Genomic DNA, 20,706 nt, shown 5'->3' with positions numbered 1-20,706 from the left:
CCCTTTAACATCAAATGACAATTATTCCATTCACTAGCCACATCCCTCTCTTCCATCACCAACTCAACTTCTTTCTCTCCTTCAGCTTCCTTCATGACAGCTCTGATATTCGACTGAAATTAGGGCCTAATACTTATAGTGCTGAAACACTTTCAAATATATATTTTGTTGAGGTAGGTATAGAGTCTAAGTGTGCCACCAAAGTTCAAAACATTTTAAAAAATCTGACAAACAATAAAACTCCACTGGAGGGTTTGCACAAACCTGCCACCTACCCACAGCTGCCAGTAGAGGGATACTCTCTGCCTAGCTTCTAGGGCAGTGGTCCCCAAACTGGGGTTCGTGAACCGCTGGGGGTTCACGAAATGTTACAGGGGGTTCTCAGGAAAAAATTCCCTAATGGCGGACAGAGCTTCCCTAGGTACCCCAGGCGCACGGGACCAGCAGCTCAGAGCCCCTGGACTTCCAAGAACTAAGCAGATCAAAGCAAGCATCTCTATCACACTGAGGAGATTTAAACTTCAAAGACTCCTTGTAAGAAATGGAAAGGGAGGTGGATATATTTTGCAGTTTTTAAAATTAAATAGGCAGCTAGTATTGTTCTTAAAATTATTATGAAGAACAAGTTTAAGCTTTGTTGGAATGTGTTGTTTGCCTGAACTGCTCAAGACCTGACTGCTTGTGTAAGAGGAACTCTTTGAGTTGGCTTCTTAGATACATTCATGCTGTTTCACATCTGATACTTCTTGATGAAACATAGGAGCCTTGTCTTAGAACAGGCTTATTCAAAGTGATACAAGCTATGAAAGTGAGATCTTGGAAGAATGTTGCTGTTTTCATAATGTAATAAAAATAGCGTTATGATAAATAATTAATAATAGTGTATAATAAGCACGTCATAAAAACAAATTTTATATTTCTAAGATCACTGCTTTTATAATTTATACTTAGGTAAAAGAGAAAAGCCCTGGAAATATTCATTTTTAGGAGGGGGTTCGCGAGACTTGACATTATAGTGAAGGGGGTTCACAGGTTGTTAAAGTCTGGGAACCACTGTTCCAGGGAGTGTGCAGTGAAGGCCCCAAAGCTTTAGCAACTGTGCAAGGGTTTCTGGGTCCTGTAGCTTTAACTGCAGTAGGGATCAGACTGTGCCACTTCCAACTACCTGAGGGACATCTAAAAGGTTCTGTGGATAGAGGAGGGGGCAGCCCTTGCATGGCAGCTCCCTCTTTTGGATGTCCAGGATATGTAGGTAGAAACAGCCACATGAAACACTCTTGAAGAGACTGGTATGAAGGGAAGGAGGACTAAGAGTATCAGGCCTCCATCTTAAAAGACATCAAAGATGAATGGAGACATGGGGGGTTGGTTAAGGCCTTCATTGGTTGGGATAGTTTGAATAAATATCTGAACTTTTAGATACTTCTGAGAACTGGAGTCCAAATCTTTGGAAATTTCCCTGTCCCTAAAATTTGTCTGGAGTTTGATTATTGTGTATTAGGGCTTTGAGTACTAATGGTGTATTTCTGCAAGAAGAGTATGTAGGATACTGGCCCCAGTGACTCTTTATTAATGCTGAGAGCTAGTTTATTGCATGCTTTTATACATACATTGAGTATGCAAGTAGCTATTTTACTAAATGCTCCTACGTGTAATAACGTTAGCCTTCCTGGGAATTGGTTTACTATGTGTTATGCAATATGTCGATTTGTAATCTTGAATATGGGGGTTGCATATTTGTTATTTTTATTCCCCTAACAGTGCCCGAAGGAGGACAAGAATTATTAAAAGGTGAACAGGGGATTATTTTAGCTGCATAATTACAAGTTAGCAGGGGAACCCTGGCAAATGTAGAAATGCTCCATATTCCTAGAGGCAGTGGAGAAATTAGTCAATGACAGTAAAACATGAGAGATGATTGTCATGGGGTGTCCCATGCTGTCTCAGCCACTAATGGGTTAATAGGGAAACTGTACCTATGGTTGACTGGTGGACTCACCACAACTACAACGGTAAAAGGACTGCAGAGCAGAAGGCTGAGAAGCCACAGAAAACAAGAACCTTCAGCAACAGGCCAGTGAGAAGCTGCCCAGGAGACCAGACCCTTTGGAGGAGGGGACTACAGGAGTGACTTGGAGGAACAGCCTGCAAGACAAGCCTGGTAGGAAGCAGCCAGGGAAACAGTAAGAGGTGGGGAGAGTTTGGTGCCAATCGCTTTGTACAGGGTCCCTGGCCTGGAACTCAGAGGAGTGGCCGGGTCTGGGTTCCCCTGCCAAACCCAGCAAGAGGGCTCATTAAGATCCTGAACAAGTGAACCATACCTGAAGAGGTCAGGGACTGAGTACCTCTCATCTAGAGCCACTGGCCTCCTGAAGTATGGGGCTTTTTAACACCCTGAGAGGGGAAAGAACCATCAGGGACCTAGACAGAGAGCTGAGGTCAGAACAAGGAAGCAACAAGCAGGTTAGAAGGCAGGCAACATATCAAGAGGTAAACTGAGGCAGAGCTGCTGTGTCACCCAATCTTGCTGCGAGGCTGCACCAAAAATCAAAGGGATCACCAGCAACGAGATTTTGTGAAAAACACAAACAAACCAGGGATTCCCGAAACCATCTCTAATCCCTACCTGACGTGTGGCCACAAAAACCATCACAAACTCCTATATTTCACCAACCCTAGTATAAATTTCACCTATCCTATTTGCATAGCCACACTGCACAGCATTTGGGGATTTAAACTCTACCCAAACAGTGGCATAATTGTTTTTATAGTAAGTAAAATACTTCAAAAAGGTGAAAAAGCAGAGGAAGAGGAAAAGATAAGTGGCATAAATAAAGTACGTGATGTCATGGAGGTGTCTTAAATTTTCAGTCACATGTTTGGGAAGCCTTGTATAAGTATTACAGTCATTGTAAACTCACAGCAATAAAATGTTTATAGTATCCTTTATTACCACAAGTTTGGGATGATCATATTAGTTATGCAGGTTTTTCTAACAAGGGGCAATGAAAACTTTATAGCACCCTTCACCAACATATCTTCTCCCTTTCCCTCAGCAGACAGAGACTTATTACAACTTACATTTAGAACAGTCCCACAACAATCTGACTGGTTAGAAATTGGTCACTAAACCCAAAACAGATTGTACTATTGCTCTTCTAGGCAACGGGCAACAATCTATGTCTGACATAAATCACTGTTGTCAAGCAGGGATATTTAACCAGTCTCCCATTAATCCCCCTACAAAAGGAGCTGGCAGGCTTGTCCAAATTCTTCTGCTTGGCAGTGGAAGTGGCCATCTCTCTGAGGGATATAAGAATTGCCACACTGAATCAGACCCTAAGGCCATTTAATGCAGTGTCCCGTCTATGACAATGGTCAGCACCAGATGCTTCAGAGGAAGGTGCAAGTGTAACACCGACAGACCCCGGTCATCAGCAGGCTGGATTGAATCTGGGACCTCTGGAGCTTAATGCGTGAGCCTCTACTTCATGAGCTAAAAGCCATATGGCCCTTAGCTAAGGCTGTAGAGCAAACTCATTAATCTTTAAGTGGTCTTGGCGTCACTAGATGGGACAAAACACCACACCCAGAAGGCGTGTGGTTACATAAGGACTCCACAGTAGGCAGACGTGGGGGAATCTGATCAGATGTTATCAGATGTGGGGTAACCCCCTCCTCCCCGCTTTAGATGTTATCCTAATCTCTATTTGTTAGGGATTGGTTTAAAACCTGAAGCATGAGATTTAATATCACTTCCTGGGTTGGCTGCATCCCCAGTTTCTCCGTAATGCAGGAACCATTCTCAGATGTTGCCATGTGTATGTGATTAAAGGGTGAAAATCACCCCTGGGCAGAGTGTCAGTACGAGGCCCCGCCCATGTGCCACTTATACCCTTTTATGTTGACCCTCTGCACAGGGGAGAATTTGACTGAAAGACGTATGTTTATATGTTTTTATGATATTTTTACAATGTTTTTAATAGTGACCGTCTCCAGAGGCAAGAGAGGTAATAAAACTGCCTCAGATAATAGTTTCTTCAATTGCACAGAATGACCACAGTCTGACAGGGTACCACCATCTCAGGAAAGATTTTTGCCTTAGGCAGTATTTTACTGCTATCCCTTTCCAACTCAATTAGTATTTGTATAATAATCCCTCTGTCTCTCTGAATGCAGAGAGGGAGAAAGAGATTGATACTTTATAATACTTAATCCTACCAATGCCACAATATGGATTCATGCAGTATCTCCTGATGATCTTAAAAGATATATTAGCAGATGATATGTCAAAATATGTATTGGATCAAATGGCTGATCAGATAAAAAAATCTGATGAAGGGCAAAACTGTATGAAAAGAGTTGTACTGCTAAAAAAACAGGCAACTCCCCCTCCCCCCTAGTCTCACATGGAGTTATTTGCTATTTCAGAGATGGTTTACATTGACGACAAACTGCTATTTTGCTGTGACAATGGCAGATTTTTGAGAGGGGGTGGTTCTTTGTGTTGTGGTGGAATCCCACAATTCCCCTCACTACCATCCCCTTGCTTAACAGTGGAAATAGTGAAAATTTATCTCAGACTAATGCCCCAATCCTGCAAGCTGAACCAAGCAGAAACACCCATTGACCTCAATAGATCTCCATGTGGGCCAACCCTTATGTCTGTGCAGAGTGCAGTTCAAGTCAGTGGGGCTCTGTGCAGGTACAGGAGGTTCATCATTATGTATCAGATTGCAGGATCATGTGCAAAAACTCTCAGAATGAAAGACAGTAGTTTCAGATGCTCTACTTAAAGTGGTCCTGGAGTTAGCAAAATAACTATATAAAAACGGCCCCTCTGCTCAATGTATCTGGTACCTATTTATCATGAAATGCCCAGGGAGATTAGAGAGACTATAAAAATAGAAAGCCCAGTAATAATGGAGGATTTCAATTATCCCCATATTGGCTGGGATATGTCACCTCAGAACAGGATGCAGAGATAAAATTTCTGGACACTGTTAATACCTGCTTCTTGGAGCAGCTTGTCCTGGAACCCACATGAGGAGAGGCATTTTTTGATTAAGTCACTTAAGTGAAACCCAGGACCTGCTCCAAGAGGCAAATATAGCTGAACCACTCAGTAATAGCGACCATAATGTACATCTCTGTAAGGTGGAAGATACCAAAGAAATCCACCACAGTAGCATTTAACTTCAAAAAGGGGGACTACACAAGAATTAGGAAGCTAGTTAAACAGAAATTAAAAGAAACAGTAACAAGAGTGAAATGCCTGCAAGTTGCATGGAAACTATTTAAAAACACTGCAATAAAGGCTCAGACTAAATGTATATCCCAATCAAAACAGTAAGATCAGAAACCAGCTACCATGGCTAACCAATGGAATAAAAGAGGTGGTGAGAGGCAAAAGGCATCCTTCAAAAACTGGAAGTCAAATCCTACTGAGGAAAATAGAAAGGCGCCTAAACTTTGGCAAGTCAAATATAAAAATATAATTAAGCAGACCAGAAGAGAATTTGAAGAATAACTAATAAAAAACAGAAAAACTAATAGCAAAACATATTTTAAGTACATCAAAAGCAGGAAAGCAGCCAAACAATCTTTCGAGAATCAAGTACTAAAGGAGCACTAAAAGAAGACAAGGCCATTGCACAGAAGCAAAATTAATACTTTTGCATTGGTCTTCTCTGCAGAGGATGTGAGGCAGATTGGCTCACAGCTGAGCCATTCTTTTTAGGTGACATATCCGAGGGACTTTCCTAAATTGAGATGTCAAGAGAAGTAGTTTTGGAACAACTTGATAACAATAATAAGTCACCAGGACCAGACAGTATTCATCCAAGAGTTCTGACTGAACTCATATATGAAATCGCAGAACTATGGTACGTTACCTCTCTCTTAAATCAGCTTCTGTACCAGACTACAGTATAGAGAATTTAACACCAATATTTCTCTAAAAGGCTCCAGAGGTGATCCTGGCAATTAAAGGCCAGTGAGCCTAACTTCAGTACCAGGCCGGCGGAGTGAAATATCAGGACAAATTGCACCCCAACCAAAGACTAGTCGGGATGCAGGACAAACACCTAAATATTGGGATGTCTGGTCACCTTAGCAGGGGGACAAGGGTGATCTTGTTGATACAGTGTAATTGGTTTTTCAGAAAGCCTTTGACAAAGTTCCACATCAAAGGCTCTAAAGCAAATTAATCAGTCATGGGATAAGAGGGAAGATCCTCTCATGGACCAGTAACAGGTTAAAAGATAGGAAAAAAAGAGTAAGAAAAAATGGTCAGTTTTCACAATGGAGAGAGATAAATAGTGTGGTCTCCCAAGAATCTGTTCTGGGACTAGTGTTGTTAAACATATTCAACAATGATCTGGAAAAGAGGATAAACAGTGAGGTGGCAAAGTGTACGGACAATATAAAATTACTCAAGATAATTAAGTCCAAAGCTGACTGCAAAGAGTTACAAAGGGATCTCACTAAGCTATGTGACTGGCAACAAAATGGCAGATGAAATTCATTGGTAGAAAAATGCAAAGTAGTGCACATTGGAAAACATAATTCCAACTATACATACTAAATGATGGGGTCTAATAGCTGTTACCACTCAAGAAAGAGATCTTGAAGTCGTTGTGGATAGTTCTCTGAAAACATCTGCTCAATGTGCAGCAGCAATAAAAAAAAAAGCTAATACAATGTTAGGAACCATTAAGAAAGAGATAGATAAAAAAGAAAATATCATAAGGCCACTATATAAATCCATGGTACATCTACACCTTGAATACTGCTTGCAGTTCTGGTTGCCCCATTTCACAAAAGATACACTAGAAATGGAAAAGTTATAGAGATGGGCTACAAAAATGATTAGGGGGATGGAACAGCTTCCATATGAGAAAAGATTTAAAAGACTGGGACTGTTCTGCTTAGAACACAGATGACTAAGGGAGGATATGGTAGAGGTCGACAAAATCATGAATGGTATGGACAACGAGAATAAGGAAATTTTATTTACCCCTTCACATAAACACATGAATCAGGGGCACCCAATGAAATTAATAGGCAGCAAGTTTAAAACAAACATAAGGACATATTTCTTCACACAATGCAAGTCAACCTGTGGAACTTGTTGCCAAGGGATGTTGTGAAGGCCAAAAGTACAAGTGGGTTCAAAAAATAATTAGATAAGTTCATGGAGGATAGCTCTATTAATGGCTGTTAGCCAGAGCAATCTCATATATTAAAATGGTATGTATTTTTATGACTAATGATTTTAGATCCACCTCTACCCTGCTATAACGTGGCCCAATATAGCATACTGTGGGGAGCCCTGGGCCCTTTAAATCCTGCTGGAGCCCTGCCACCGCTACTCCAGGCCTGCAGCAGCTGGGCTCGCCGGCGATTTAAAGGGCCCAGACTCCCTGCAGTGGCCAGAGCCTGGAGCTCTTTAAATCACTGCTGGAGCCTTGCCGTGGCTATCCCGATATAACAGGGTTTCAGCTATAATGTGGTAGAGATTTTTGGCTCCCCACAACCGCGTTATAGCGGGTAGTGGTGTAGTTGCCTCATACAAACTGTGCTTAAGTATTGGAGGGGTCCAAAACTAGCACTGCATACCCATCCAGAGAGTACCGAAGCAAACTACACTAAAATAATATATATATTTTTAATCCTGGGTTACACAAACTAGAAGTAATCAACCCATTTTAGTGTTGGATGCCAACACTGCACATTGATGATTCTTGCTCCCCAAATCAAACACATTGACACCTAAACTATTGCTGCTCTCCTGGCTACTTCTCTTTAATACATTTACCAAAGTAAAACTGCAGTACATTTTGTGCCTTTTCTCTCATCTTGTTTCCCCAGCCCGTCTGTTGCACATTTCGAATGATTGCTATTACCACCTACATGAGCTTTTGAAGTCCTTCTTTTTCATTCGCCGCCTCATCATTGTTCCGCGTGGGCTGGTGGAGTAGAGGCTGCGAGGTAGGGTCCCCATGTTCAGGGAACTCAGGCTGTATGCACTCATGGAGGTAGGAGAGAAGGACGAAGACACCAAAGCTGCTGTAAAAAATTGGACACTTGGCACATATCACTCTATAGCAGGGAACAGTGCAACATAAGCCTGCAACTCACTCATGAATCAGACGGTGTGTATGTTGCACAAAACTGATTTGTGTATCTAGTAACAAAGACACACATCAAACCTTAGGTGTGACCCTAAATAACAGCATAGCCAGAATTTCAACACCATGTGAGGCATAAAATGAACTAGGGACTAGCAAAGATACTGTAGACACAAAAATATGTACTGTATACCTTATTTTAAGCAAAGTACATAAAATAAATACTTTTGAGACAATGTGTATCAATGTGTCTGGCTAGTGACTCTAAAAATGCCTTTTTAATAGGTGATTTCTGACATAACATTTGTAAGCCATTCTTTGTATTCAAAGATTATGCTGCACATAAGGTGCTGAAACCGAATGATCTAGTAATCTGGCTTAACAACCAGGTCACTAAGACTTTTCAAGCCTTTCCCCATCCACAAAGACTGTCCAATTAAAGAAAGAAAAAGGCATAAGTTGTCAGAAATAACCTTGTCATAGTTATGAAAAAAGTGTGAACTGAACTGAGAGAAGTATGAGAGGAAGAAGAAGAAAAAAAATATATGTCAGGAGGAAAAAGCGTGGAACATTACGAAGGTTTTTTTGAGGAGGCGTTTTCTGGAATTTCAAGGCTGGCATCCTGCAATGGTCAGGGTGGTAGGTGTTATAATGGTGGTAGGTGAGGAGGCTGCTGTGGTTGTTGGCACAGGAATCCCAGGTAAGTTGCCTGTTGCTCCTTTGAACTTTCACTGCCCGCATGAAGGGATGACAGGAAATAAGAAAACAAAAAGGGACCAGAGAAGAGAGAGAGGTAACTGAATTGCATAAATAAAAAGTAACAAAAATGAAAGCAATTTGAAAAGGGGAAAAAATTAATGTGGCTTTGTCCTTTTTCTTGGTGATCAGCAAACACCGTGATCGACTTCAGGGATGGAAACCTTTCATCTTCCCAGAAATAATGCCTCTTATGGCTTCCCCCCTCCCACCTCCCGCAAAAAAGATAAGTACTGAATCAATTTCTAATCTCCCTCTGGCCTTAAGAGCTAAGATTAAAAACTTTTTTGAAAAATACTTAAGTCAACATTATTGAGATGTATGATATATGACTAGCAATTACAGGTTTGCAAATCTCCACCCGCATTAGCAGGACTTGTATATATTAACAAAATAAAAAGGGACTATAAATCACATTTCCCATAATGACTTGAAGTGGTTTACATGTCAGTCATTTCAATTTTCTGCTATGACATTTTAATTTTGCAAGCATCAGTCACTGGTATTATACTACCCTGGGCAATAAAGTACTTCACTCAACCATCAACACAAAAATCCTATCTTGGGACCTCATTAATAAGGACAAAGCAAAAGTCTAAAGTCACTATTCATGGTTTTGCAGCGTGATCGTCAGATCTTTTCCTTTTCTGGATTAAAACTGAGACCTTATTTGATTCCTACTCTCAGGTTTGTGCTCAAAATGGGAACTGCTAAAATTAGTCAAAAAAATAAGTGGTAGGAGGGGGGAGAAGGGAATGGCACATGTTGATCGATTTGCCAAAAGCCAGGGGACTGCTCCTAAATTATACAAAATGGTACAAATAATAGCCACCCTCATGTTTAGTACCAAGATGCATCTCTCGATGCACAGTGGTCTGTTCACTCTGAACGAGATGGAACACAGTATTTTGTGACCTGTAGTCAGTGATTAATTTGCAATGAAAGAGGTGTTGTGGCTCAAACAATTAGGTGCCAGGCTCAAGCAATGTTTTAACTTTCATAACTGATGTAGCACCTGAGGTGCCGAGGCTATGAACTGCCAAGACTAAAGGTGCCAGGGTCAGCCCTGGCAAGCCCTAAAACAAATTAAGCACTGCCAGTAGTCACCGCTGGCTTCAACTTTGTATTGAAAGATGAGGTGGGATTTGTCAAACACTATAAACTGCATTTCGTCCAAGGCCTAACTATATGCCAGAGGAAGAGCTACAGTTTTTCTCTCTTTTATATTATAGAAGTAGGATCTCTTTCTTGGCTGAATACATTAAATCTTTTGTATCTAAATAGAGATTGCCCTCCCTCCCCTGCCCCAACCCCAGTGGAATGTTTCATTACAAAGGGTAGGTGAGGGAAGGTAAAAGGAAAGGAATGTATTGGACTTCAAAAATAAATATGTTTTGCCAACACCACTTCATAAGCCATCTGAGGGTCACCTGCAGTGAAATTAGGACATTCAGTTCCTGGACAGAACCACTAAGCTTCACTTCAAAAGACCAATGCCTGAACAGCTCGCCGATCTAATTCTAATAAAAGTAACCTTGAAGAAGTCTATACAAACTTACATATCAAGCAGGGTAATGTGGCCAGGAAAATCCCAGCAGCCCTAGTAACAATCTCTCTCAATATTTTGTTTTAATGAATCAAACTTACTGTAGTTTCCTATCATAACTTTTCAAATTCAACTGATTCTTCTTCTGATAATCTATGTCAATTTCTGAGCTTTAACTGCAGTATAAAAATTAAAATCTGATAAGAATAATATGGCCAGGAGGATTTTCATTATATTCAGGTTGCTATGAGCCCTGTTTAATTAAAAAGGCTGCTTCCAGCAGGAAATTATCTGGCAGCTCTTGATTTTTTTTCTCTTGAACTGTGGATAGGTGTAAAAAGTGTCCTATGAGGTGGAAAGTCCATACAAATTAAGTTTCCATATCTTGCAGAATGATCATTCCAATTCAATAAGAATTCTGTATAACCTATAGCATGTACATTAGTAATTCATTAAGCGATACCGGCCCAGGACTTCTTAATGCTGCAGTAAAATTTATGGGGCAGCAGTAGACAAAGGAATGAGCTTGGCATCACAGTATAAAAGAAAAAAAAACCTTAAAAACAAATCAGGTCTCTTGAGCTCTCTTTTTTTTTGGATGGGGAGAGGGAGGCACTCAACTCTTTATTCTTCCATTAACTCTCTTTAGATATTTTACTTTGATTTTGGGTTGGGAGTGGGGTTTTTTTTTTGGCCAGTTCATAATTTAGAGCACATTCTAGGGCAAATGATAACTGCGTTCAACAGCGAGAGCCTTAATGACTCAACAGATCATAGAATATTGTGATGCAAAGTACTTTTATATCATCCAATCCATCTCTCAGCCAATGAAGGATTGTTCTCAAGGCTACATTTCTTTCCATAAAGCATGTTTCCTCTTGAGTAGACTGTGGTTTTTGAGTACCACCACCTGGGAATCTATACTCAAAACATTTGGGCTCTTCTGGATAATTTAAGGCAGCTGCCTCATTGTCTAGGGAGAGCTCCCCTAGAAAGATATCCTTGCATACATGTCACTGAATCCTCTTGATGTCATTTCACAAAGCTCAGTCCCCATATGCAGCACAACAACCATATGGGCCTCCAGATTGTAGCTGCACTAGCTGAAGGTTAACGGTATATAACAGAAGCCTTGAAGAAAGACCTTGAAATATTTAGCATTGTCTTAAAAAGCAAATTGTAATCAGCTGTATAAACAAATTGCTACCAAGTAGAATTGTTTGGCCATGGTACTCAACTGTTAACAGAAGAGAGCCACTTCATCCTCAAAGGGAGTTTCAAACAGCCACATGTGTCTTCTTTGCCTCATGATGTAACATACTGGCACAACTGTATGGTAGGGAAATCATCAACTGTGGTCTCCCCTCCCCCACCTCTCTACAGCATAGGTGTCATCCCTCACTTTCTCTCACTCCTCCAGACTGCTGTGCAGAAGAGGGATGGAGACCCAACTGGAAGATGGCAGAACATGGAATCTCAGGAGCTACTCTTCATTTATCCCAGTAGGGGAGAAATTAAGTGGCATCCAAAACACTAGTTCATCAGTTCACAGCTTGCTGCTCTCTGGTAAAATGAATAGACCATAGATCAGGTGCCTATTTAGGGAGCTACATTCAGCCATGTATCTACCAGAATTTCTTATCAATGAAGTATCTAGGCCTATAAAGCAGACTCTTGACCAAAGAAGCGACAGGTTTAGTATTGCTGTCTTTGGCACTAAAATGCATTGAGTCCCTCACTACAGCATAGATATCCCAGTGCCGTAGGTATCTATCTATTTATCTCTAGCATTTCTGCTGAAGATATACAATATTATTAGATTGAATTTATCTGTGGATAATTGAGATTAACCACTTTTCATAATTATCCAATCTACAAGATATGCACTCCCCATATTTGGACGGAATAACAACAGGTGTCACATGTCTGGTTGGAAAAGTTCCTTTCTGCATAGCATTATAACATAACATCAGAAAACAGTAAATTGAACTAGGGTAGGGACTTTGGGGAAGTGTCCATAAACAAACATTACAATTTGTAAGTATCTAAACTGGGCAGCAGAGTAATTTGAAAAGCTCCCTTGAGAAGGACGGCAGTCAATGACAATGTTATTAATAAGAGAAATTCAGTCTTTTGGAAGTATTTTGAGAGAGGAGCCTCAAGAACCTATCAGGGTTTACAGAAAGTAGGTGAATCCATGGGCATTCATAATACCTTCAAAGTGAATATGCTTAAAGAAGTTGGTAATGATCCATATTATTTTTTCCATTTTGAGAAGCTATTCAGAGTATAATTCACTGAATTCATAGATACTTAGCTTATTTTCTTTACTATAACTACAAAAGGTATATTCACCAACTCTCTTTTTTTAATATGACTGGAACTATGCAGAGCCACTTTCAGCAAAACATTTTCTCCTTATTGTTAGGGATTTCTGAGGCTAGATTGAGATAAACAAACAGTACATAGCTTGCAAGGGTTTTTCAGAAGCATAACCCGGAGAGCTGAAAAGAAAGGTTACAGATAAAATTGCCTTAATTCCCCCAAGTTACAGCAATGGCAGTAGATATGAACATGCAAGAAAGACGAAGTGGGATCTAGTGCTACAGATCCCCTTACCATGTTCTGCTCCCTTCAATGCTAGCCGAGTCTGATGGTGAGGAAGGATCTCAAGTTTGACGTTGTCTGCTGTATTAGCCAAGAACTGTGTTGCTTCTGCCAATGTACAGTACTCCATGCTGGTACCATCGATGGACAGAATATGGTCTCCTACGTGTAATGCACCACATCTATACAAAGAGAGAAAAACTCAGTATGATAAAGTGTGTTCTTTGCTTGGTATATAAGTTTTATAGCCTTCATATTGGTCATGGCAATTATGAGACTGTACATTTTTAGAGAGAAAAAATTAATATTTTTATAAGGATTGTCACTGGACAAACTTTAAGTCTATTAGTACAAATCTTAAGTACAATTCGGTAAATACAGTGTATGTCAAGACATCACTCACAGAACTGGAATGGGGTACTAGTTGATTACTAGTATATGCGTGAATGGCAGCAGAATAAATGAGAAGAGCTTAAGGAGACTCAGCAAGCCTGCTCATATCCCTCACACAAGCACCCAGTTCATCATTTTTTGAGTTATTCATAGTTAAACATTTATTAGTACAAAAGCTGTAAATGATGATGAAATTATGCAGTAGTCAAACAAATAATGAAACCAGGGCTGGCATGGTGACTCGAGGAGTGGGGTGGGGGGGGGGGCTAGCTGCTACATCTTGCTGCACTCAAGAGACTGGCTACTGGATGAGTTGAGAAATGCAAACACAGCAGTCAGCATCCCGACGTACCAGTCAAGTGGACAGCTCCTTTAATTGGTTACCCCCTGTGGAATGGGAAAAAACAGAGGGAGAAAATTAAAGATCCTGAACCATTGAGCTGGAGAACCCCTTTGGATCAATGGCTGTCACTCTCAAAGGTTCTCCTGTAGGGTAAAGCCCACAGTGGAGCTGTAGACTCACTGTTACAAGTGGGTGCTACTAACAGCACCATTGTCAAAGAGGAATTACAAGGAAGGGTGACTGGGGACATGCAGGAGAAATTTGCTGCTGAAACATAATATTTAGGGCAAATTTAAAAAAAAAATCCCACAGCTTTACTACAGAGGTTACACCATCTGGGGCAGTGGTGGGCAACCTGTGGCCTGTCAAGTTAATCCGCTGGCGGGCCACCAGACAGTTTGTTTACATTTGCACAGCTGCCTGCAGCTCCCAGTGGCAGAGGTTTGCCGTTCCCAGCCAATGGGAGCTGTGGGAAGTGGCACAGGGATGTGCTGGCCACCTCTACTAACCATGAACCGCAGCCAACTGGGAGCTGGGGGTGGCTGTGTTAATGTAAACAAATTGTCTGGCGGCTCGCCAGCGGATTACCCTGATGGGCTGCGTGCGATCCGTGGGCCACAGGTTGCCCACCACTGATCTGGTGGAAAGTATCTAACCTTATTTTCCCCCTGTTTGTAAATATGATTTTATCTCACGATGATGGAATTTTTCAAATGGAGCTGGAAAGGGGATTTTCCTTATAAAATAACTCTAAAATACCAAAGCCAGTCTTTCTAATACCTCAGTGGTATTCTAAAATCTTAATAAGAAAAAAATCCAAGTATAAAGAGTTCCATTTCACTGTGCCACAAGAATGAACAATGCACCCTAAAAGAGCACTTCATGGTTGCTAAGTCTCAACATTTACTTACTTTGACAGATGTTTCATACTGTGGGACTTCCTTTAAGAATTGCAGCAGGGTATTTATTTTTAAATGCTAATCACTGCTGCAGCATTATATTTGAAAAAACCAAGCAAACCTTCAAATTACTCTGCAGCACAGCAAAAGCAAACAGGTTCAGACATACTAGAAAGAGGAAAGAGTGGTTTTTTATGGGATAACATAGGATATTAGTGGGAGTTGGTTTGTTTTTTTCTGTAGCTTAATGCCGTGTGAATGAACAAAAGTAAAATGGTGTCTGGGAATCTTTTTAAAAGCTCTACATTATAGAGCTACTGTTTGCCAAGAGGGGTTAATTTTAAGCTCTAACAATCTTGAGAGCATCTTCTTCAGTCAAATTCATCTAAAATGCCAAGGGAAGTTTTTTTAAACAGCAACAAAAATACTGATAAGATATAAAATGGATGCATAATCCTATAATGTAGGGCCTTCTGTAGCACTCACCTGTCTGCAAAACTTGCAGATTTGATTTTGTCTATGACAATGACCTGTTTGTTGCAGCACATCGAGGTAGTTAGTGCAACCCCAAGAGCAGCACCAGGAGTTTTGGCAACTTCAACTAGCAATGGTCCAGATGCTGTTGCTACCGAATCTGTTAAAATTAGACCAAAAAGAGTATTTCAGTATTACACCAATTTGGTATCTGTGCCATTTTCATATTTCATTTTCACAGAAAATCTCTACAACTACTGTATTTATCTAGGCTGCAAACAGGAAAACCACACTGGATTGGGGAGTTCCAGAGAGCGATTATGGGATTTAAAGCATTAACTAGGGCGCCTATATTTTGAGTGTGGAATGAATGAAAGTGAGAGCAGGTTGGTAAAGTCATTGTTGATAACAAGGTGTGGAGGTTAGGCATATGAGAGCTCTGACTCGAAGACCCTTAGAAGCAGCAGACTGATGCAATTCTGAGATGGAAAGAAAGAACAGAATGACTTGCTAAGAGACAACAACTGAAGTAAAAATTCATCAGGGACATAGAATGCTATTTAAGTAACTAAGGCAGTGAAAAGTTAAAGATGTTTCAATATCTGAATGAAGACCAGTAGAGCTACATAGGTAGATAGTGAATAGGCATAAAAGTATAAGATGAATAAAAGTGCATGTTGGTTTAGTTTTTGGAGAAGTGGAAGGCCTTTTATGGTAACTGAAATGGCTGAGAGAAAAAGGTGAAGGAAAATTTGATGAGAGGTGAAATCACCAGAGACAGGCTGAGATAACAGAAAAGACCATTGTGAAGAAAATGGAATAAGTGACTGCATGGCAACTAGAAATAGTATGAAGAGCAGAAAGAAAGGTGAGTGGAGTGATTCAAGAGACACCTGCCATAGATACCCTGTCCTTAAAAAGGAGAAAGAACAGTCTAAAGATAGTAACTCAACAACTGGCCAAGAAGCAGCAAATGAATCTAATTAGCGACTGTGTTGAGGAACTACGCCCAAAATATTTGTTACTCAGATCAAGGGAAAAAAGATGGTAGTCTGCCTCCCGAATGCCAAGATAATGCATGTGATAATAAGAGTGAAGTATATTCTGAAAAATAACTGGGGAATCCCTACCAGCTATTGAAAATCAGGCAACAAAAGAGACAAGTGAAAGGGAGATTTGATAAAATGAAGATGCATTTCAGGGATGTAAGATGACAACTGAAAACTGAGACAGTAAATTGATCTTTTCAGAGGTGCTCCCAGAGCCATGCATCAGTGGAGAAAGAAGAATATTAACACTGCAGTAAACTTAATGGATGTACAGAAGGAGTTTTGGTTCACAGAACACTGGGATGTCTGCTGTGAGGAGAGGCACATGTTTAGATGTGACAGCCTCCACAGAAGCTGCTGGGACTGAAATTGGTAGTGTTTATTAGCTGGGATTTGAACTAGTTAGGAAAAGGAAAAGGGGACATGAGGTCTTTTATTGAATCTTAAAGAATCTGTCATGTATTTCTAATACACAAAGTGTGACAGAAAATGGAATTCTGCAGAAGAAGAAGAATGATTGCGTGATTCAAGAGACACCTGCAATAGATGTCCTATCCTTGACAAGGAGAAGGAACTATCCAAGAACAAGCCAAAGATAATAACTCAACAAGTGGCCAAGAAAAAAAGCACTGAACAGGAATTAGAAGATTAAGAATGTGAATTGTTGTATTATTGTCCCAAAGCATAGATACAGCGGAAAACGTGTGTGGGAAGTAAACAAACAGAATTGGAAATACTATTACGTAATGGAGATTGGGTGGTCCTCAAACTTAGTATACAGGAATGAAAGGGAGTGAAAAGAAGAAAGAGGTGGTGGGGTGGAATTGTTCATTGTGTTAGAGGTATTAGCTAATTATCCTTCACAAAATCTCCTGTGAAGTAGATTGATATCATTATCCCATTCCTGCAGATGGAAGATTCAGGTAGAGAAATCAAGGCTAACTTTTCCAGGAGTGGCCACTAATTCCAGGTGCCTCAATTTTGTGCCCAACAGAGACCCCCTGCACCTGATTTCCAGAGGTGCTGGACATCCATAGACACTATTAAAATCAAGGGAAGTAGAAGGCACTTAGCAACTTTGAAAATCAGGCCAACAATGTCTCAAATTGGAGTTCCTAAAACAGAAGCACCCAGAAGTATCCTTTTGAAAAATTTTCCCTAGTTGACTTGCCTATGGCCAAAGGTGTCCATTGCAGAGATTAGAATTTATGAACTCCTGGCTCCCAGTCCTGTGCTTGTGGTCATTTTTTCAGCTAATTTTGGCAACTGATGTTTGGAACTACAGACAAATTATTTGAGCATGAGTATTTTATGACACTCTGCAAAGAAGAAAGCCATTTTTGTAATAAATATTGTGGCAAAGGGCTGTACCAATAAAGATTTTGCAAGTGATAAATATTAACCTGACATTGGCCTGTCACTAGAAAGTACTTCCCATAATCTAGGTCTCCCCTACAACAACAAAGAAAAAAGAAGATGCTAATGTCATCTGGTGATACTGAGTCAGTGTCTCAAGATGCTGCTGCAGTGCTTGCAAAGTTGCTCGTAAGAGGAAAAATCAGCTTATTCTCTGGCAGCATTTCTAGATGTCTGTTGAGATATACTGGGAAGGTAAACTAAACTACGGTAGACAAGGTGAATAAATAAGATAACTACATTAGAGAAAGCAGAAGAAAAGAAATGGAGTGTGTCTAACTGAGAAAAATAAGCACAAGAAAGAGAAATCTGGAAAGGATAATCAAGTGCATATCCCCTGACAGAGAAGGATTAGTTTATCATGTTGAAGTAAAGCATGGGTATGAAAAATGAATCACACAGATATAAATTATTCATGTCTAAAGATGTTTCAGTCATTAAGATATTTACACCATGACTGAAGCATTTACACACCATGTTGATTTACTGGCTATGTAATTATATAAGATATACTGATGAATGTTTGCATGGAAAACTCTAGAATTTTCATTTCGTTAATCAGTTTCCTCACTTTTAAGCAGTGCATCTCAAATCAGCATACAAGGCTTGATTAAAACCTCCCAGAGGCTGTGAAATTACTTTCTGCATGCTAACAACAACCTTGCCTAGATTCATGTTTCTTCAGATAAATAGTACGGAACCATTTTTGCTGGTCAATTTTGACCATTAGCAAAAAGGCCTATCAATGTACTTAATGTATTTAATGTACTACTCAAACCAGTGGCAGATTTAGAGTTAGTAGGGCCCGTGTGAAGCTTCATTTTTGGCCCTACCAGTAGTGGTAACAGCGGCCAGGAGCCCCAGGGCCTTTTAAATTGCCGGACTAAGGGGAAGCCGCCCCTTTTGTACCCCCCCACCGTCAGCGGCTCTGGGTGCAGGGGGTGCTGTGCACCCCCACGTTTTATGTGGGGCTCTGCTGCCGCCCCACGCCATTTATGTTAAAACATATTGTCCAGCGCACAGAACCACACGGGCTTCTGGGGAGACAAGGAGGTGCCTGAGCCCATCCATGGGAGCTGCAGCATGGCTGGAGGTGGCTAAGGGTGATCATAGCCACCTGCTTTGCAAGGACCCAGCGGCCAGGGGAGGCGAGCAGAGATCAGCGTGTGGAGGCAGCAGGGCACTCAGGTGGTTGCCGATGGAATTGTGCTCCCCCCCACCTACAGGTGGGTGTTCAGCCCACACGGGTCTCTGCCCACTTCTCCAGCCCGGCCAGTGGGGCAGCAGCAGAGCCCTGGGCATGGGCCATGTCATAAACAGATAGTTAAGGGTTAATAGAACAGGAGTACTTCATGTCTCTTTTGCCTGTAAAGGGTTAACAAGTTCAGTGAGCCTGGCCGTTACCTGACCAGAGGACCAATCAGGGGACAGGAAACTTTCAAATCTTGAGGGAGGGAAGTTTTTGTGTGTGCTGTTAGTGTTTGCTTGTTGTTCTCTCTGGGTTCTGAGAGCGACCAGACGTGCAACCAGGTTTCTCTCCAATCTCTCTGATACAGGCTCTTATGTGCTCAGAATAGTAAGTACTAGGTAGATAAGATGAGTTAGGCTTATGTTTGTTTTCTTTATTTGCAAATGTGTATTTGGCTGGAAGGAGTTCAAATTTGTATTTTGCTGAAAGGATTTTAATTTGTACTTGTATACTTAGGCTGGGAGGGTATTCCCAGTGTCTATAGCTGAAAGACCCTGTAACATATTCCATCTTAAATTTACAAAGATAAGTTTTACTGTTTTTTCTTTCTTTAACGAAAACCTTTTCTTGTTTAAGAACCTGATTTTTTTATTCTGGTGAGACCCCAGGGGACTGGATCTGGATCCACCAGGGAATTGGTGGGGAGAAAGGAGGGAAGGGGGAGAGAAAGATTAATTTTCTCTCTGTGTTAGGATTACCTTCTCTCTCAGGGAGAGTCTGGGAGGGGGAGAGAGAAGGAGGGAGGAAGGTGAATTTTCCTCTCTGTTTTAAGATTCAAGGAGTTTGAATCACAGTGATCTTCCAGGGTAACCCAGGGAGGGGAAGGCTGGGAGAGGCAACAGTGAGGGAAAGGGTTTATTTTCCTTGTGTTAAGATCCAGAGGGACTGGGTCTTGGGGGTCCCCGGGCAAGGTTTTGTGGGGGACCGGAGTGTACCAGGCACTGGAATTCCTGGTTGGTGGCAGCGCTACAAGTACTAAGCTGGTAATTGAGCTTAGAGGAATTCATGCTGGTACTCCATCTTTTGGACGCTAAGGTTCAGAGTGGGGGATTATACCATGACAGGACAGCAGCCAAGACCCTGGGCGTGGGGAGGCCGCAGAGCCTACAGAGCCTTGGGCATGGGGAGGCAGCTGGGACCCCAGGTGTGGGGTGGCAGCAGAGCCCACAGAGCCCCGGGCGTGGGGCAGCAGCAGCCAAGACCCTGGGCAGGGAATGGCAGCTGAGCCCCGCATAAGATGTGAAGGTACTGCAGCACCCCTTGCACCCCTAGTTCCCGTGCCTATGTTTTGGGGGCCCCTGTCATTGGGGGCCCTGTGCCACGGTATGTTTTGGGGTAAATCATTCCTGACTCAAACAGTGATGGGCAAACAGGTCTGGATAAAATACGTCACCCCTCGTCCCAAACCAAATGCAAAGTGAACAAACTGCAAGGTTCAAAAAGTCTTGTTAACTTTTACTTTTTTTCCTTTTCAAAGTCTACTAGTACCCTCTGGTTTCAGCTAGGAAGTGCTCAAACATGAGAACAGTGTTTCTGGAGAGATTCCAAGCCCTATTTCTAACTGTATGTGCTCTTCACTTTTCTCTTATATAAATGGAAGGGAGAGGGAGGTTGCTTGTTTGTGAGCTCTGCTTCTTTAGGTAAAAGGTTATCAACTTAAAAGGACATAACAACAACCAAGACTAGTTGAAAACAATCATTTAAAAACAGATAAAAAGAGAGAAGAGGGAGGGATTTCACACAGTCTGTTGAGCTTAAGAGGACAGCAGCTGTTGAAACACACAGCTACCCAAAGACTACTAGTGTTATTTTGTCTGTTATTTGGGTTCTCCAATGGCATCT

The 20,706-nt window shown here is 41.3% G+C and overlaps 1 protein-coding gene across 14 annotated transcripts in view; it reads right to left on the bottom strand.

The window, feature by feature from the left end:
- Nucleotides 1-20,706, bottom strand: part of GRIP1 (glutamate receptor interacting protein 1) — a 583,767-nt gene that overhangs the window by 78,286 nt on the left and 484,775 nt on the right. For 6 of the 14 annotated variants that reach the window (XM_030548793.1, XM_030548789.1, XM_030548792.1 and 3 more), the window contains exons 8-11: nt 15,163-15,310; nt 13,054-13,223; nt 8,708-8,863; nt 7,915-8,070 (exon numbers count right to left, since the gene is read on the bottom strand). In XM_030548793.1, the coding sequence (XP_030404653.1) occupies nt 7,915-8,070; nt 8,708-8,863; nt 13,054-13,223; nt 15,163-15,310 (630 nt within the window). The remainder of the gene's footprint in view (nt 1-7,914; nt 8,071-8,707; nt 8,864-13,053; nt 13,224-15,162; nt 15,311-20,706) is intronic. The other 8 variants (XM_030548794.1, XM_030548796.1, XM_030548803.1 and 5 more) reach the window with 4 other exon arrangements.

This window comes from Gopherus evgoodei, chromosome 1, assembly GCF_007399415.2.
Source record: "Gopherus evgoodei ecotype Sinaloan lineage chromosome 1, rGopEvg1_v1.p, whole genome shotgun sequence".
In the NCBI taxonomy this organism is placed as follows: Eukaryota; Metazoa; Chordata; order Testudines; family Testudinidae; genus Gopherus; species Gopherus evgoodei.
This window is presented reverse-complemented; position numbering and strand designations above follow the sequence as displayed.